We start from the raw sequence: 18,030 nt of genomic DNA on the forward strand, positions 1-18,030 counted from the left end.
ACATCTAGGTGCCGGTGAGCATTTCCATTACCAGTGTTGCCGCTTTCACTACTACCGCAACTGCCACGTCCGCGATAGGAGACCGCCGCGTCGCCATGGTCGACGGCACACGCAGCAACCACAGTACCGACAACAGCCAACGCGCCGGAAGTGATAGTATGGGCACTATCACCTCCATTAGTACCACTGCCACCACGACCGTCACGGCCACCACTGCTGAAGGTGTCGTCACTGGCATGTCCGCAGCCGCAGCGTCCTGGTTGGGAGCTTCCGTCTGCGGTCTGCTGTCCGAGGCGGCCCCAGAACCAGACAGCGGTAACAATATTTTGCTGTTTTCCGATGAGGAGAACGAAGTAGAAAAGGACAAGGAGAAAGAGGGCATGTCTGGTAGTAGCGTAACGGCCGCGAAGGAACGTTGCCTGTATGAAGCCGTACTGAAACACAATCATCGGTTGGCGCACAACGTGCGAATGTGGCGTACCGTGCGCCAGTTCCTGGAGCGTACAAGACAGAAGCGAATGGTCGTCTGTCCTTCGTCGGTGGTTCTAGCGAGGGAAGCGTTCAAGCATCCGTCCGAGTCCTTCTCCCTGGAGGATCCCATTAGCGAGTACTACGCCGATAGTAGTGATGTTGAGGGCGAAAGCGAGTGTAGTAGCAGTCGTATCTTGGAGGAAACAGCTAGCCAAGTTGACATGAGAGGCCGGAAAGGCACAAACAGCAGCCCGCTTGATGGGACTACTACTATCATCATCCATGATTCCGAAGATGAAAAAGATCTTGACATTATACTTAGTGGCAGTGGTGGTGGTGGTGTTGGTGGTGGTGGTGGTGGTGATGAAGGTGGCAGTGATGAAGAGGATGACGATGATGAAGAGGATGATGTTGAGAATGATGATCCGGAACTATCCTCCCAACTGGTCAGTGATGGATTTTGCATAGACTTTTTATACTGTTTTTACTGCCTGCTTCGTTGCATGTTGACTAACATCTTTCACTCTGACATCAACTAATACGAGTCTTGTAACCCCGTCCTTTGAATTGGTCCAAAAATGCTCTCCCAACTCTTAAAAACCTAACCCTTGTTGAAATCAAAAAGTTTCGATTAAGGCCTTGAGGGATGTTGTGCGAGTGCAAAATTGTGAGAGAAAATTGGTGGGAATGAGAAAAAAGTTTACTGCCCCGAGTGAGGATCGAACTCACGACCTTAAGATTATGAGACTTACGCGCTACCGACTGCGCTATCGAGGCTGTGTGTGAGAGGAGGGGATAGAACGTAAACAGGTTCTCCAGAACATACGCATTCGGCGCTGAACTTCGGAATGAATCGAAATGAACCTAAATTCGGATGAACGTTGGTCATATTCATTTGTTGTGAATTTGTGCTATTAGAACGTTCGCGCATTTATACTAATACATTTTGATATCTGTCTCTGTTTAGTGGGATTTCGATACGTTTTCGCAACCAAATACTAATCATGCTTCGTCGCTTCGCCTTCCCATTTCTTTCAAGATGGTAGATTCGATGAACGAAAACGCGTCCAACTGCTCGTGGGAAGCGGTCGATGACCGTAGCGCACCGTCGTCGGGCGCCAACTCCTCGCAGCAGATGCAGTACAGCAGCAGCGGCGTCGGGGGCAGCACCAGCGTGCTGTGGGTGCCGGACCACGCGGTCACCCGGTGCACCACGTGCCAGACGGTGTTTTGGATCGGGCTGCGCAAGCATCACTGTCGCTCGTGCGGCCAGATCTTTTGTGCGGAGTGTTCCGACTATACGGCCCACCTGCCCGAGGAGCGGCTGTACCAACCGGTTCGACTGTGTGGCCCCTGCTACCAGCGGATCTCATCCATGACGGTTCCTGCTACCAGTTCCGTTTCCACCACCGGTGGCAGCAGTAGTACGATGGTGTCCTCCGCCGTCAGCAACAGTGCCGTAGCAACCGGCCCGGCAGTGAACAACGGCACCAGCAACAACAACAACGCACTGAGCGAAGAAGGCGGTAACGGGTCGTTTCTGCAGCACCGAACGAACGTGACGGCGGCCGCGGCAGCCAGCATGATGATGCGCGATCGGATCACCAGCATGAGCCAGATCCAGTCGTTGCTGGCGACCGAATGCAGCTCGGAAGCATCGCGCGCTAGTGAGAGCTGCTGCAAGCAGAATGTTACCGCCGCGACGAACTAATTTGCATTCTTCCCGTGTCGAATCTGACCTGCGTGTCTCCCTCCCCACCCAGAAGGGGAGTGTACGTGTGTGTGTGTGTGTTTTTTTATTAGGAGCAGGGGATGGATTAAAGAAGAAGTAGGAAGCGTTTAAAAAAATGGTGACGAGTGCCAACCTCTGACTCACACACACACACATTTATTGTTACTTTTTGTATAATCACAACAATTACCGCCACCTCGTTTGTTTTATCATATATGCTTTCCATGTTTTGTACACATCATCACACACGTAGACAGACGCACTTATCTTACATCTAATAACTTATCATACGGTTTTACCTGTTTGTTTGACTTGTTTTACAGCTTCTTTACACGGTCGTCGGATAAGTGTTAGTCACTTTTTTCCTTAAGTTAATAATTGTTCCCCTTATTTAAACGTCGAACAACAACCTGCCTTGCTGCATCCGTTTGTTAGGCTATTTCAAAGAATGTGTTTACCAAGCAGCGTGCGTGGAGTTTTTTTTTCTTCGAAAAGCGGGATTAATGCTTTGTGATTGATTTGTGACCTTTCTATTACTCTAAACAAAACAAAAACGCGAAGACGTAAGGGAATAAGGGAGAGAAGAGAGAGAGAGAGAAAAACATATAAATAATCAAACGGAAGAATTAGGTTTGGTAGGGTGTAAAAGGGGGAAAAGGGGCGTGAAGCAAAACGGTGTAAGGAAAATCAATGCTATATATCTTATTGTAAAATATACATATAATGAACATTTCTATCTGCGATAGAGGTGTGGGTGGGAAAAAAACAATTGGACTGGAGGAGGAGGAGGAGGGAGGGAGCGGTGGTAGTGTAGTAGCGGACTGAGACACGAGCGAAGATGGAATGAGAAATCGGATTCATCACACCATTTAGAGAGACTTGTGTTGATTCGGAAGCAACCAATATAAAATAGAAATGAAAAATGTAGTTTCACTGATTCACGATGCCCAAGCATGAGACTCTAAGCCGCCCACTCCCAAGCCAAGCCAAGCCAAGCAAAGCCTCTAGGAAAAGAAAAGTTAGGCAGTTAGAGAAGCAATTAATACGGACATTGATGAAACATTGGCTCCTTATGCTCCGAAATACGGTAGAAAAGTTTATCAGCAACACAAGCATACATACATATTATCTATAAACGCCCTCAACAATAATGAAAATCCGCATGGCAAAAGCAACACAAAGTGTATGGAAAATACGATTCGATCGAGCAAGAACATATATATAAAGAGAAAGAGAGAAAGAGAGAGAGCAGAAGAACAATATACACAAATAATTAATTAAGCATTAAGCAATGCAAACCATTTAAGAAAGATTATATGTATACATGTATATGAAGACAAGCATAGCTAACAAAACAAAGGGTAGATGTAAACATTTGCAACCACAATAACAAAACAAAAGAAGCAAAACGGCATACGAAAGGGGAAAAATGCAACACAGGACATCGGAAGAGAGTAGAGATTTTAAAAACCATAACAATGCAAACTCTGCAGCGCTGCACGTGGGGACACGCGCGCCCCCGCATCCTTGCAGCATGAGAGGAAGAGAGCAGAACGAATGCATTCGTAGTGAAAGCGTGGTGGTGTAGTGTGTAGTGTGTAGCTGACTAAAATCTAACCTCAAACGAAAGTGGACTAGGAGCGGGCAGACAGAAGCTTAAATAGCCAGTAGCAGCAACGATGAGGCGCGATGCCCGTCCTCCCCCACACTCACACTCTATTGCGCACGCAATGTGGAGGCTACGCACACGCAAACACACATCACTTTGCTTCCCTCGTCGGAGAGTGAGAATTGTTCAGCCGGTTTGGTTTTGTTTCAGTTTCCGGTTAATTTTACCCACCAACCAACCAGCAAATGTGTAATCTCGCGACATTGATGTATCCGTATCATTTTAGTATACACTACTACCCACCAGCCAAACTAACCAACTCATGCAATTGTTCAGACAGTAAAATACTAAAATTCATCACTATACTTCCCCACACAAGCAACGGCATCACTGAGGAGAGAAAGAGAGAGAGAGTCTACCTAAAAAACTAGCGGCGCAGCGTAAATTGTAGTACCTATCGTATGTGCAAACAAAAACAGAATATTGAAATACAAACTGCAAACGAATAATTATATGCGATGTCGCTGAATTTGTTTTGTTAGCTTTTACAGCGATAATTTTTGGTCTAATTCATGATGACAAAATGTAGTAGAATTGTGGAGATATATTTATCGGATGCACATAATAATGTAGCTTCACTTTAGAAGGTTTCATTTAATTGAATTCAATTTAATTTTTACGCAATTTTCATTTTTTTAAAGTAATTTCAACACCTTAATTCATGATCCAATACAATATAACGAGTATTACTGTAGACATTTTCATGTTTAAACCAATAAGCATAAAGAACAAAAATACTTCCCCACACATGGTGCTGCCGAATGTTTGTCGCGTACTGTACAAACCCAAACAAAACATCTTTGACAGAACGACAGATTACAGCACACACACACACTCGCGCACACAAGCTTCTTCGCATCAAAATAGACAGCAACAGAGAGAGAGAGAGTGCAGAAACACTGTTGCTTGGAAGGAGATCAAACCCGGTCAAAGGGTGACGAAAAAGGGGAGACGAAAACGCTCACTCTTCCATCAAGTGTGTCCCTGGCAAACAACTGTATCGAAGTCACAGCTACGCAAAGGTAAGTAATTGAGTGAAAAAAAACAGTGTTCAACAGTAATGTGATGTGTTTTCTTCTTTCTTTGTCTACTCCTCCACAGGGACTATTGATTGTGTGTGCAAGAGCTGTAGCGCTACAGACGAAGGTCCAGTGTCCGCCGTGATGATGATTCCCTTTGCATTATTTAATTCAATATCAAATTCAATTCAATTTGCACCAAATTTCCATTTTTTAAATAATTTCTACACCTTAATTCAAGTTCCAATACAATATAACGAGTACTACTGTAGACATTTTCATTTTTAAACCAATATGGATAAAGGACAAAAATACTTCCCCACACATGGTGCTGCCGAATGTTTGTCGCGTACTGTACAAACCCAAACAAAACATCTTTGACAGAACGACAGATAACAGCACACACACACACTCGCATACACATCGCTTCTTCGCATCAAAATAGACAGCAACAGAGAGAGAAAGAGAGTGCAGAAACACTGTTGCTTGGAAGGAGATCAAACCCGGTCAAAGGGTGACGAAAAAGGGGAGACGAAAACGCTCACTCTTCCATCAAGTGTGTCCCTGGCAATCGAAGTCACAGCTACGCAAAGGTAAGCAATTGAGTGAAAAAAAAAACAGTGTTCAACAGTAATGTGATGTGTTTTCTTCTTTCTTTGCCTACTCCTCCACAGGGACTATTGATTGTGTGTGCAAGAGCTGTAGCGCTACAGACGAAGGTCCAGTGTCCGCCGTGATGATGATTCCCTTTGCATAATAATCATCCACACACACTACCAAAAGGGGAGGGAACTGTGCTGATACTGGCGTTGGTGTGTATTCCGACATTCCCGGACGTGTCGTTTTTTTCATTCCAATCCCAGCGCATCCTCTCGTCTCCCTCCGTGGTTGCTTCGTCTTGCTTGGGGGCCCCCTGAAGTACATATATCGAGGTAGGCTTTGTTGTGCTTGTCTTATCTCGGTTTGACATACCGTCTAATGTGTGTAGTGCTCTGTTTCAGATTGTGTGTCCCGGCTGGTCGCTTAGTGCTTTGCGCGGCTAATCAGTCCTCTTGGTGAGCTCTGCCGGGGCTGAACGCGTGCGAAGAAAACAACACCAGTGCCAACACACAGCGAAATGGAGGGTGGAAAGTACAACTTTGCCATCGACCGCGGCGGCACCTTCACGGATGTGCTGTGCATTACGCCCGACCGTACGGTGCGCACGCTGAAGCTGCTGTCCGTCGATCCGGCCAACTATCCGGACGCACCGACCGAGGGCATCCGGCGCATACTGCAGCAGGAGACGGGCCGTGCGCTGACGGTGGACGGGCTGATCGACACCGGGCTGATCGGGTGGGTGCGGATGGGCACTACCGTGGCCACGAACGCGCTGCTCGAGCGGGCCGGCGATCCGGTGGCGCTGGTCGTGAACCGGGGCTTCCGGGATCTGCTGCAGATTGGCAATCAGGCGAGACCGAACATTTTCCAGCTGGTGAGTATGGGGAGGGGCCGTTTCAGTCCGCATAGTCATACATATTTTTATGCATTATTATGCATTTTTCTTGGACCGCATCCATGGCCCGAATTGGAAGCATTTAGCGTTTCGAGCTGGGGGAGAGCAGAGGCGTGACTCTTCTGACACCTTCTTGTCAGCTCGCCAAAAGCCGTTGATGAGAAACGGCTGCTTATCTGCCTGTGTCTCTGACAAACTGTTTGCTTCTGCTGCTGGCGGAAGCCAAGATGATATCGCAATCCGGGCCGTCGCTATAAATTAAATCTCTAAGTCTGTTCTGTCTGCCATTGGCTCTAATCTTAGATCTTCCATCCTCCCGCAATATGCTTTGTTTCCACAAGAGTGCACGGCAACAGCAGTTCCTGTTTCACTTACCACCACCGTTCTTTCCCTTCCCTTCCATTTCAGAACATCCAAAAACCGGCCAACCTGTACCGCGAGGTGATTGAGATCGATGCCCGCCTGGTGCCGGCCCAGGAAGCATCCTGCCAGCTCGGGGAAGCCTCCGCCGGTTGGAGACGGCTTACAGGTGCGGCCGATTCCACCCACCTGGAAATGGTGCCGCTGGACGAGCAGGATTTGCGGTCCAAGCTGGAGGAGGTACGGGCCGCCGGCATCAACTCACTCGCCATCGTGCTCGCGCACAGCTACGCCTGCCCCGAGCACGAACTGTGCGTGGGCCGGATCGCCCAAGAGCTCGGCTTCCAGCATGTCACGCTGTCGCATCAGGCGATGCCCATGTGCCGGCTCGTTGCCCGTGGGTTCACTGCCTGCGCGGAAGCGTACCTAACGCCCCACGTCGAGCGCTACCTGGACGGGTTCCGGAGCGGGTTTCGGGATCAGCTGCGCGGCGCCGACGTGCTGTTTATGCAGAGCGACGGTGGCCTCACGAGGATGGAACACTTCCGTGGCGCACGTGCCATTCTAAGCGGTCCGGCCGGTGGTGTCGTGGGGTACGCAGTGACCGGGATGCGCGATGCCGGGGACGATGACCCAGCAGCCGGTCCCCCACCACCGCTGATCGGGTTCGATATGGGCGGCACGTCGACGGACGTGTCGCGGTACGCGGGAACGTACGAGCACGTGATCGAGAGTACGACGGCAGGCGTTACGATACAGGCGCCCCAGCTCGACATCAACACGGTGGCGGCGGGCGGCGGCTCGAGACTGTTCTTCCGCTCCGGGCTGTTTGTGGTGGGGCCAGAGTCGGCCGGCGCCCACCCGGGACCCACCTGCTATCGCAAGGGTGGCCCGCTGACCGTTACCGATGCGAACCTCATCCTCGGTCGGCTGCTGCCCGAGTACTTCCCGGCCATTTTCGGCCCGAACGAGAACGAACCGCTCGATTACGAGGCGACGCGGGCCGCGTTCGAGGAGCTGCGCATGGAAATCAACGAACATTTGGCGTCGGCCGGAGAGGAAGCCGGCGGTGGCCCACTGTCGCTCGAGCAAGTGGCGATGGGCTTCGTGCGCGTCGCCAACGAAGCCATGTGCCGGCCGATCCGGGCGCTGACGCAGGCCCGCGGGTACGACACGTCGCGCCACGTGCTGGCCTGCTTCGGTGGGGCGGGCGGGCAGCACGCGTGCAGCATTGCCCGCCAGCTCGGCATGGCGCGCGTGGTGATGCACAAGTACGCCGGCATACTGTCCGCGTACGGGATGGCGCTGGCGGACGTGGTGTACGAGACGCAGGAGCCCTGCGGGCTGGAACTGTGCCCGGACAATCGGGCGGCGCTGAAGGAGCGGCTCCACGCGCTGTCGGCGCGCTGCGTGGAGCAGCTAGAAGCGCAAGGGTTCGCGCTGGCGGACGAAGGATCGATCAGCCTCGAGCCGTACCTGCACCTGCGCTACGAGGGCACGGACTGTGCGCTGATGTGCGCTCCGGACCGGGTCGTCGAGAATGCGGACCACACCGTGTACGGGTTCGGCGACTTTGGGCGCACGTTCCGCGACCGCTACCGGAGCGAGTTTGGCTTCGTGCTGGAGGGCCGACGCATCCTGGTGGACGATATTCGCGTGCGCGGCTGTGGCCGGGCGTCCCTCTTCACCGAGCCGGACATCGCGGAGGCAACGGGACCGATCTATCGGAGAAGACGACCGTGGCGTACTTCGAGGAGGGCAGTGGCCAGGCGCCGCCCGGTCGACTCGTCACGCCCGTGTACGACTGTGCCAAGCTGCGGTACGGCCATCGGGTGGATGGGCCGGCCATCCTCATCGACCGGCTATCCACGATCGTGATCGAGCCGGGGTCGCGGGCGCTCGTTACCCGGCGCGGCGATTTGACGATCGAAATCGGCACCGGCGCGAATGCACGCCCGCGGGTCGACGAACGGCTGGACGCGGTGCAGCTGAGCATCTTCAACCATCGGTTCATGAGCATTGCCGAGCAGATGGGGCGCGTGCTGCAGCGCACCTCCATCTCGACCAACATCAAGGAGCGGCTCGACTTCTCCTGCGCCCTGTTTGGCCCGGACGGTGGGCTCGTCTCGAACGCTCCGCACATCCCGGTCCATCTCGGCGCGATGCAGGAAACGGTCCAGTATCAGTTGCGCCGGCGCGGTGGCACCCTGAAGCCGGGCGATGTGCTGCTTTCGAACCATCCGCAGGCCGGTGGGTCCCATCTGCCCGACCTGACCGTCATTACGCCCGTGTTTGCGCCCGGTGAAGCGCTGCCGGTGTTTTTCGTCGCGTCACGCGGCCACCATGCCGACATTGGCGGGATAACGCCCGGCTCGATGCCGCCGCACTCGACGTCGCTCGCGCAGGAGGGAGCCGCCTTCAAGTCGTTCCTGCTCGTGGACGGCGGCGTGTTCCAGGAGGAAGCGATCGTGGCCCGGCTAACGCGCCCGGCGCCCGGTGTCCCCGGGGCGGCCGGCACGCGCAACCTCTCCGACAATCTGTCCGACCTGCGCGCCCAGATTGCGGCCAACCAGAAGGGCATCCAGCTCGTGTCGGAGCTGATCGACGCGTACGGGCTGTCGGTGGTGCAGGCGTACATGGGCCACATGCAGCAGAACGCCGAGCTGGCGGTGCGCGACATGCTGCGCACGATCGCGCAGGAGGCGCGCGAACGCACCGGGTCGGCCGTGCTCGAGGCGGAGCAGCAGATGGACGACGGGACGCCGATCCGGCTGGTGGTGCGCATCGACGAGCGGCACGGTTCGGCGGTGTGCGATTTCACCGGCACCGGGCCGGAGGTGAGCGGCAACTGTAACGCCCCGCGCGCCATCACCCTCTCCGCGCTGATCTACTGTCTGCGCTGTATGGTCGGGCACGATGTGCCGCTCAACCAGGGCTGTCTGGCGCCGATCGAGGTGATCATCCCGCCCGGCTCCATCCTCGACCCGTCGGACGGGGCCGCCGTCGTCGGGGGCAATGTGCTGACGTCGCAGCGCGTCGTCGACACGGTGCTGGCCGCGTTCGGCACGTGCGCCGCGTCGCAGGGCTGCATGAACAACGTCACGATCGGGGACGAGGGCTGGGGCTACTACGAGACGGTCGCGGGTGGCAGTGGTGCCGGCCCGGGCTGGCACGGTACGGGCGGTGTGCACACGCACATGACCAACACGCGCATCACCGATCCGGAGATACTGGAGCTGCGCTATCCGATCGTGCTGCGCCGGTTTACGCTGCGCGAGGACGGCAGTGGTGGTGCAGGGCAGTTCCGCGGCGGGGAAGGTGTCCACCGGGAGCTGCTCTTCCGCAAGCCGATGACGCTGTCCGTGCTGACCGAGCGGCGCACGCTGCGACCGTACGGCATGGCGGGCGGCATGCCGGGCAAGCCGGGCCTGAATTTGCTGATCCGTGCCGGGCCGCGCGGACAGCCGGGCCATCGGGCGGTCAACATCGGCGGCAAGACGGCGGTACAGGTCGGGCCGGGCGACATCTTCTCGATGAAAACGCCGGGCGGCGGCGGGTACGGCGTGCCGCTGGACGACGACGATGGGCCGCGGCCGACGCTGAGCGACCATCAGCAGCAGCGGCAGCTGGCGGCGGCGGCCGCCATCGTGTCGGTCGGCTCGTCCAAGGCGTTCATGGAGCGCGGCAGCGTGTATGAGTACCGGATGGCGCAGGAGTCGGTGTGATGGCACGAGATCGGCTTCAACTTTAACTTCTATCTCGTGCTGATCGTCGTGCTGCTGGTGATTGTGATCGTGATGTTTAAATAGCCCCCGGATACTGGTGGTGGTGGTGGTGGTGAAACGTTCGGGCGACGTTCGGGCTTTCTACTGTCGTTCGACGCAGCCGACGGTGGTGTGTGGATGGAGCCAACCCAGGGACAGCAGCAGCAGGACGACCAGCTAGAGGACGAGATTTAGCTGCGGCTATAGTGTGTGTGTTCGTACAAGGAGAAGGCGCATCACATATTAACCCTTCTTTCCTTCTCTCTCTCTCTCTCGTTCTCTTACAATCTACCTATCTCTTTCACTCTTTCTCACATATACACACTTCGTCTCTTTCGTGTCAATTCCGTGTTCTTCCATAGTAGGCGTCGGTTGGGCCCAAAAAAGCGTGAGCCAAAGTAGTAGTAGTAGTGGTAGTGATAGAGAACGATTGATGAAACTGCAATTATACTATTTACATACAAGCAAGCAGGGCGCGCGCGCTCGTGTGTATGTTGTGTTTAGATAGAACTTTGTCCATTTTTCTGAAAAAAAAAAACATACAAAAAAAAAGAACAGACCAAACAGTGGTTGGGGTAGCTTTATTAGGGTTAGAATTTAGACGATTTTTCAACAAACACACACACATTGTAGCTCACGTCGTCACTACGATCACCCAAGGTTTTCTTAGAAAACTCGGTAGCCAAATTTTATATACCTTTGCGTCCGTCGTGGTGGTGTGTGTGTGTCAGTGTAGGTGCAACACCACACGCCTAATGCCTTTGTGAAAGTTAAACCCGAAACCGAAATATACGCGCACAAAAAAACGTTTTTCTCATGTAGCTCAAATTCAACAACAACAACAAAACCAGTGCCATTGTGTTTGTGTGTGTTTTTTAAATCCGATTTTTTTTTTGTTTCGTTTTGTGTGTGTTAGTACTTCGCCGTTGAGTTTATTTGCCGATTTCAATCATTACCCTTTTTCTTATCCTGTAAACAAAGGTTTTTCTTGCGCGTGAAAATATAAAACTAAACACTGTTAAATAGACGAAACAAACGAAATTGGTGAACTTCTCTGGGGAGAGATTGTAATTTACTAACTTTTGTTGAGCAACGACGCAGGAGGCCATTTTCATTCCGAGTGCTTCCCGTGTTTGCCCGGCCTTGCCTGCTGCGATCGTAAACGTAACCTCACTTCTGGTAAATGTCCTGAATAAACTCATTTTTTTCCTTCTTTCTTTTGCTCCTTCCTATCAATCTTTCATTCTCTCCCCGTTTTCCTCGCAACGTTTTGAAGCCTTTCTCCTGTCCTCACTCTTACTGTCAGTCTCTCTTCTTGTCTGTATTTCTAGCTATCTTTTTTCCATCTAACTTTCTTTCACTTTCATTCTTCACTCCCTTGTCCTCCTTGTTGTTTTGTTTTCTCGTTTTATTAGAGCATAAATCATTGTTTTGCTTTGTTTCACTCGCATCTACTACTATTATTACTTCTGCCGCTCTGTTTATCTCACTCGCGCGTTCCGAGTTCTAGCTAGCTAATCTCTCTTCTCGACTTAAATGGCTTCCTTCTATGGGTTTTTCCCTTCTTCCTTTTTTCACTTTGTTTACACTTTTATTTGCTTGCTTGCTTTTGTCGACTTAGCTAGTTAGTTTTGTGCAATAATTCGATAATGATTCTACGTTCCCCCTTTCCCCGGACACACCGCGTACACATACACATTTGACAAATTACGTGTTTTAGTTATTTTTTGTTTTCTTTCTGCAGTTTTTGTGCTCTCGCTCTCTCTCTCCCTCTTCTAGTGGTCTACTTTTCTCAACCGTACCTCACCACCACCCAGTTGGCGGTTGGCATGTGAACAAACAGAACAGAATCCCAAGACCCAAGCATGTGTACAAAGCCTCAGTGTCTTTGCGCTTGTTACTACTTGAAACACAAATCGTTTCTTCGGCATGGCGCGTGCGACCAGGCCCAAGCACGTGCCGCCCCACGCCCCATGTGTGTGTATGTGCATTTGTTTGTTACTCACATTGTTATTGTATCACAATTTTATTTGCCCTTTATTTTTTATTTTTTACACGCACCGACAACAAATGGGTTCGTTTCCCCCGTGTGTTTGTGTCTGTGGGTCTGTGTTACACAAATGATAATGCTTTACTTTTTCTCCCCCTATCGCCCCCCCCTCTCCTTTACACGCTGTTTACTAGCCTAGAGCAGTCCAACGCGCATTTGTTCAGCGCGATCCGCCTTTTTATACAGTACAGTGTAGTTTTCCAGTAGTACATCGTTTTAATCCTATTAGACACTGAAGACATTCGAACTTTCGCCATCCTGTTGGCCTCCGTTTGCTGGCGGTAGTAATGCGGTATTTACTGCAATGCTAGCGGGGTTGCGGGTGCGGCACTGGCACCTCCACCAGCACCACTGCCGTTACTGTTTCCGTTCATCGTTTCGTTCACGCCAGCCGGTGGTGAGGATTTGCTTGCTATCGTGTCGTCTGGAAGATGAAGCAGATGAAATGGAAATTTTAGCCACAATAACACTAAAACACGAGACAAAAACAAAACCCAAACGGCGGGAATGAGAGGAGCAGCACAGCAGTAGAGAGAAGGAAGGAGCAAGCAAAAAAAAAAATCAAAACAAAAAAACATCAATCAATAAAGAGAAGAAAAAACGGCCTTAACACTCTCCGAACAGTTTCTCAAAAAAAAAAGAACAAAAAAAAACAAAACAATATCTGCTGGTATGCTTTTTTTGATTATTGTGTGTGTGTTCTTTCGTAACTGTCTATCTGTCTGTCCCTTTGTTGTTTCCTCCTATTGTTTACTTTTTATTCTTTTCTTTCTTTCTTTCTTTCTTTCTTTCTTTCTACCCCTGCTCTTGCTCTCTTTTTCTTACTTTCATAATGCAATTTATTAGTTTCAATTAATTCATTGCTCTATCTACTATTTCTTGATGCTTCTTTGCCCTTCTTTCTTTACTTTTTTGACCCTATCTTTTCCATTTCTTATTACACAGTCTACTGCGTGTCCTTAACTACATACATTTTGCTTCTTTTTATCTTCTCTTTTCCTTTCTCACTGGTCCTATCTATGCATGTATGCCTCTCTCTTCTCTTCTCTCTTCCGCATTACTTCCAAAATATGCGCAGGCAACCGTGTGCTTATTGTAAATCATACATTTTAGAACTGACTTAATTTATCCAAAAAGAAAGAAAAAAAAGCAACAAAACAAAACAAAGAAACTCCTGTAAGGAAATGTGTTTGCGCTGTACTGTTTATTTTTCCTGTCTGTTTCGCCTGTCACTCTCTTTAATTTGTGTATTTTTTTAGAAAAGAATTAAAGCAATATTTCTTATCCTAACACGCCCTAGGTGTCCTCCCTTAGGTCAAGTGAATGTACATATCCTGAAGCTTAAATGTTATTCGCATGTGCTTGTAGTTTCCTTCTATTTATAATCCTCCCATTTCTCTATGCACATACAAACATGTGTGTGTGTAGATCGTTTTACAAGCATAATGATATGCAACGCGCGCGATTAGCGATAGAGTAAACCATATGTAAGAAATAAAATAATATTATAATTAGCGCTCATCATAAATGTAATGGGGGTGGTGGTAGTGATAATAATCGTACAAGTTGCTCCCCCTAAACACACTGTTTACATTCATCTCAGTACAGTAGCCTTCCTTTCCCCACTCGCGCTCTCCACCTTCTAAGAGGTGGTAAGAGAGGAAAAGCAAGAAAAGAAGCGAAAAAGTACGAATCGAACGAGAAGGAAAAGGATATATTTGTGGTACGGTTAACAGAGACACGCATAGCGTCGTATATTATATTGTCAGGTTCGTCCTTTCGTCGAGATGAAGCAACAAAGAGAGAGAGAGAGAAAGAATGAGTGAGTGAGTGAGCAATCGAGTAGTGTAAACACAGATAGAGAAGGGGTATCATTGTACTACTGGTTTCTCTCACTTCGTTTTCTCTTTCTTTCGCTCTTCTCTTCTTTGCATGGTTTCGTGTTTTTTTTCTCTCTTTCTCTCTTTCGTACTTGCGCTTTACCTTTTCCTAGCCTACTTTAATCAACCTTATCTCTAAACCTCCAACTACTACTACTTTACCTAAATGTTGCCTTTCTTGTGTTGCCGTATCCCACCCCTACCACGTTCTACTACCGCGTGGTGTGGATGGATGGGAGAGATGGTGTGTGTGTGTGTATGTATGTATGTGTGACACAGTTTTAAGAACACATCTTAAGATACACACCTACACCACACAGGATGATGAATCGTTTGTCGTTGCATTAAGCAAAAAAAAAAAAAGCGGACGAAGACAATCCAACAACGAAAGCGAGAAAGGATTCCTACTCGTTATTGGCGGGTATGTACAACAACAACATCTATTTTGCTGCTAAAAGTTTGTGCTCGCAACTACTGCAAGGAAGCGTTCTGATCGTTTTCCTTCTTTCCATCATATCATATCTCGCTCTACTCGTGTTAAGTCGTGTATGCCCTTTCTGTGAAGGTGTTTTGCTTGTCTCCTTCGCACTGGAAGAACTGCATGCAATTTAGTACAATTTGTATTTTAAAAAGGACCTTTCCCTGTGCCCTTTCTCTGTTTTTGCGTTCAAAGTTACAGATCCACAACTAAATGCAAGAGAGAGGGAGTGAGAGATGAAACCTCTTTTTTTTCTTTAGTAGACGTCGTCGGCCGTCCTTGTCCTGTCCTTCGTTTCTGGACCCCTACCCTACACTACACTATCTACTATCGCCTCCCGCCGCTCCCCGGGCACCATTGTTTAGTACGCTTTCGGTTTCCCCCTTCCGCTCGCTGGCACCGTGCAGCAGCGTGCCTTTCTTCCCATTTTCTGCACCAGCACCACCACCAGCACCTTCCGTCGCTGCGTCCGACACTGCGGGTCCGGACGTTCGTCTGTCGCGCTTGGACGTGGGTGGTGGTGGTGGTGGTGCTGGGAGTGCCACTTCATCCAGCGTTGTTGCTGTGTCACCCTGTACTCCACCGCCTCCACCCTTGCTATTACCTGTGGTCGGCGCCAGCGGGGCTGCGGTGGTGGCTGCCGGTGTGGCCGCTCCGGCGTTGCTGTTTGGGATGGACGGTGATCGTCGCTCACGATTCCCGCTCAGTTCCGCCGGGCTGCCTGCACCACCGTCCGATCCGGCGGCCGCTTGATTGGCCTGTCCACCTCCATTGCCATTGCTGTTGACCGTCGCAGCCTTGTCGTGGTGCTGCTTGTCGAGCGTGCCGTTGTTCTCGCTCGGTCCATTATCGTTGGAAATAACGGACGCCGGGTCCTTGCCGTCGTCCTTCGCCACATCGGCCCGTTCCTCCTTCGACGCCACCATGCCATCCTTGGAGGCTTCATCGCTGGCACTGCGTGAGACGGGACGCGAGTCTGACAGTGGTGCCGTCGTGCTGGCTCCACCGCCGTTTGTCGTTTCGTGTGCTTCGGCACCACCGGCTACCACGACCGGTGTTGCTACGCGCATCGCAGGACTGCCGCCGCCGGTGCCCCCGGGTGAGGAGGATCCGGACCGCTTAATCACACCGCCCGTCTCGTCCGCATTGCTGGTCGACTTGATGACGTTCGTGCTGTTGTGCCCGTCGGCGACGACGGGTGAGCGCGATTTTGCGTCACCGTTCCTGTCCGCGGTGCTACTGCTGCTGCTGCTGCTGTTAATACTAGTGACGTTTGTACTATTTACACTGTGTTCCGTGAGTTGCACCCCGGCAGATGGGGCCGCCGCGGGCGCCGGTGGCAATGGTTGCTGCTGTGTGGGAGCGGCAGCCACTACTTGTGGCGGTTGCTCTAGACGATGCGTTGGTGGTGGTGGTCCCGACGCCGCCGCCCCGGCCCGCGATGTTGCTGGGAGGAGGAGGAACGCTGCTGCTGCTCCTGGGATGCAGCGGCGGCCGCCGCCGCCGCCACCATCGCCGCATGGTGCTGCAGATGGTGATGGTGGGCGGCGACCGCGGCCGCCTGATGGTGCGTGCTGGGCGGCGTTATGACCGCACTGCTGCGCCCGCTCGCGCCGGGCGGATGCTGCGAGAGCTGGGGTTGCGTTTGGGCGCCCGGATGCGACCCGGGCGGCGGCGGCGGCTGCTGTTGCGCCGCATGATGATGCAGATGGTGCAGATGGTGACTGCCCGCACCGACGGGCGAGTGCGAGGACAGGGCCGAATGGGGATGGGGCGGCGCCTTGCTGCTGAGCGACAGTGGCGAAGCGGCGGCCATCGCGGCGGCAGTGTAGTACGGGTGCGGGGCGGCCGCACTGTTCGGGGTGTTGCTGCCGCCGCCGCCGCCGCCGCCGCCGCTCGTGGCAACGATGGGCGAGGACGGGGAAGCACGGGTGGCCGGGTGCGGCGACGGATGGGTGGACGCGGATTTGCTCGACGTTAGGGCGAGCGGGGCGCCGTGCGGTGAGGTAAGATGATGGTGGGGCGAGGGCGACGCCAGATGGTGGCCGCCCGTCGGGGAGGACGACACGACCGCCACCGGCGACCCGCCCGCGGACAGATTGAGCGAACCGTGGGCGGGCGGTGGAATGTGACCGGCCAGGCTGAGGTTCTGCGCGTTGGCCAGCGCTGCCGTGTGGGACAGATTCAGCCCGCCGATGTGCGCCATCGACGAGTGGTACGAGCTCATCGTGGAGGCGATGCTGTGGCTGTAGGCGGCGGCCGCCGCCGCCAGGCTGGTCGGTATCGACGGGTGGCCCAGCGCGCTGCCGGGCGGGGGCGGCTGCGGCACCATGCCCGCCGACGGGTGCGACAGATTGAGCGACGAGCCGGCCGGCGGCTGCGGCACTTGTGGCAGCCCCAGTCCCATGCTCAGCCCGAGCGACGGGTGCAGCGGATGGTGCGAGGGCAGCCCGAGCGGACCGCCCTGGGGCCGCATGCCCAGCCCGAGCGGTGCGGACAGGCCGGGCGGCAGGCCGGGAATGGAGAAGAACGGCCGGGGCAGCGAGTGGGGCATCATGTGCATCATGCGCTCTCGCTCGCGCTCCCGCTCCCGCTCCCGTTCGCGCTCGCGGGCCGCTTCCCGCTCGCGCTCCTTCTCGCGCTGCTCGCGCTCCCGCTGCTCCTTCTCGCGCTGCTGCCGCTCGCGCTCCTCCTTCTCGCGCTGCTCCTTTTCGCGCTGCTCCTTCTCGCGCTGCTCCCGCTCGCGCTGCTCGCGCAGCTCGCGCTCCTTCTCCCGCTCGATCGCCGCCTCGCGCGCTTCCCGGGCCCGCTCCTCCTCGCGCAACCGAGCGGCCCGGTGCTCCTCCTCCAGCTTCATGCGCTCGTGTATGCTCTGCATGCCCATGCCGGGCAGCATGCCGTACAGGTTGGGCGGGTAGGGTAGCGACGGGTAGAGCGGGTGCCCTGCGGCCGAATGGTGGCTGGCCCGCAGCATCTGGTAGCGCGGATCGAGATAGATGGCCGGATCGTGGTACGCCAGTGCGGCCGGGTTGAAGAGATTTGCTGCAAATGGGAGGTAAAGATGAGGTTAAGTTTACGCTCTATATCTGTTTGTGTGATTTAGACGCCGGGT

At 53.0% G+C, this 18,030-nt stretch overlaps 4 protein-coding genes and 1 non-coding gene across 19 annotated transcripts in view; 2 read left to right on the forward strand and 3 right to left on the reverse strand.

The window, feature by feature from the left end:
- LOC121601165 (myotubularin-related protein 3) overlaps window positions 1–4,341 on the forward strand; it is a 34,201-nt gene extending 29,860 nt beyond the window's left edge. For 14 of the 15 annotated variants that reach the window (XM_041929983.1, XM_041929990.1, XM_041929997.1 and 11 more), the window contains 2 exons: window positions 9–917; window positions 1,511–4,341. In XM_041929983.1, coding sequence (XP_041785917.1) covers window positions 9–917; window positions 1,511–2,182 — 1,581 coding nt within the window. In that variant the 3' untranslated portion in view covers window positions 2,183–4,341. The remainder of the gene's footprint in view (window positions 1–8; window positions 918–1,510) is intronic. The other variant, XM_041930057.1, reaches the window with a different exon arrangement.
- On the reverse strand, window positions 1,176–1,248 carry Trnam-cau. The gene has a single exon. It is a non-coding gene; the product is annotated as a tRNA-Met (tRNA).
- A 397-nt stretch (window positions 4,342–4,738) lies between the features above and the next one.
- Window positions 4,739–11,360, forward strand: LOC121601246 (5-oxoprolinase). Its single transcript, XM_041930065.1, is given in 6 exon segments — window positions 4,739–4,894; window positions 4,974–5,484; window positions 5,566–5,823; window positions 5,893–6,365; window positions 6,795–8,465; window positions 8,468–11,360. Coding segments are annotated over 3 exon segments (4,032 nt in total). The 5' UTR covers window positions 4,739–4,894; window positions 4,974–5,484; window positions 5,566–5,823; window positions 5,893–6,008; the 3' UTR covers window positions 10,472–11,360.
- Window positions 11,361–12,856: 1,496 nt separating this feature from the next.
- Window positions 12,857–15,988, reverse strand: LOC121589829 (cell wall protein IFF6-like). The gene is made up of 2 exons (XM_041909008.1): window positions 15,247–15,988; window positions 12,857–12,984 (listed from the first exon to the last, which is right to left on the reverse strand). The coding sequence occupies exons 1-2, from the start codon at window positions 15,986–15,988 to the stop codon at window positions 12,857–12,859; spliced, it is 870 nt and encodes a 289-aa protein (XP_041764942.1).
- Window positions 15,989–16,209: 221 nt separating this feature from the next.
- Window positions 16,210–18,030, reverse strand: part of LOC121601262 — an 82,406-nt gene continuing 80,585 nt past the window's right edge. Inside the window, 1 exon segment of the mRNA XM_041930080.1 lies at window positions 16,210–17,960. Coding sequence (XP_041786014.1) covers window positions 16,309–17,960 — 1,652 coding nt within the window. The 3' untranslated portion in view covers window positions 16,210–16,308.

Source organism: Anopheles merus, chromosome 2R (assembly GCF_017562075.2).
Source record: "Anopheles merus strain MAF chromosome 2R, AmerM5.1, whole genome shotgun sequence".
In the NCBI taxonomy this organism is placed as follows: Eukaryota; Metazoa; Arthropoda; class Insecta; order Diptera; family Culicidae; genus Anopheles; species Anopheles merus.

Bases quoted from the DNA above. Each gene is read 5' to 3' on its own strand.
- LOC121589829 (XM_041909008.1), bottom strand. From the start codon at position 15,988: ATGCGCGTAGCAACACCGGTCGTGGTAGCCGGTGGTGCCGAAGCACAC. The intron at 12,985-15,246 runs GTAGATAGTGTA...TTCATCTTCCAG, and splicing joins GGGAGCGGCGGGAGGCGATA to ACGACACGATAGCAAGCAAA.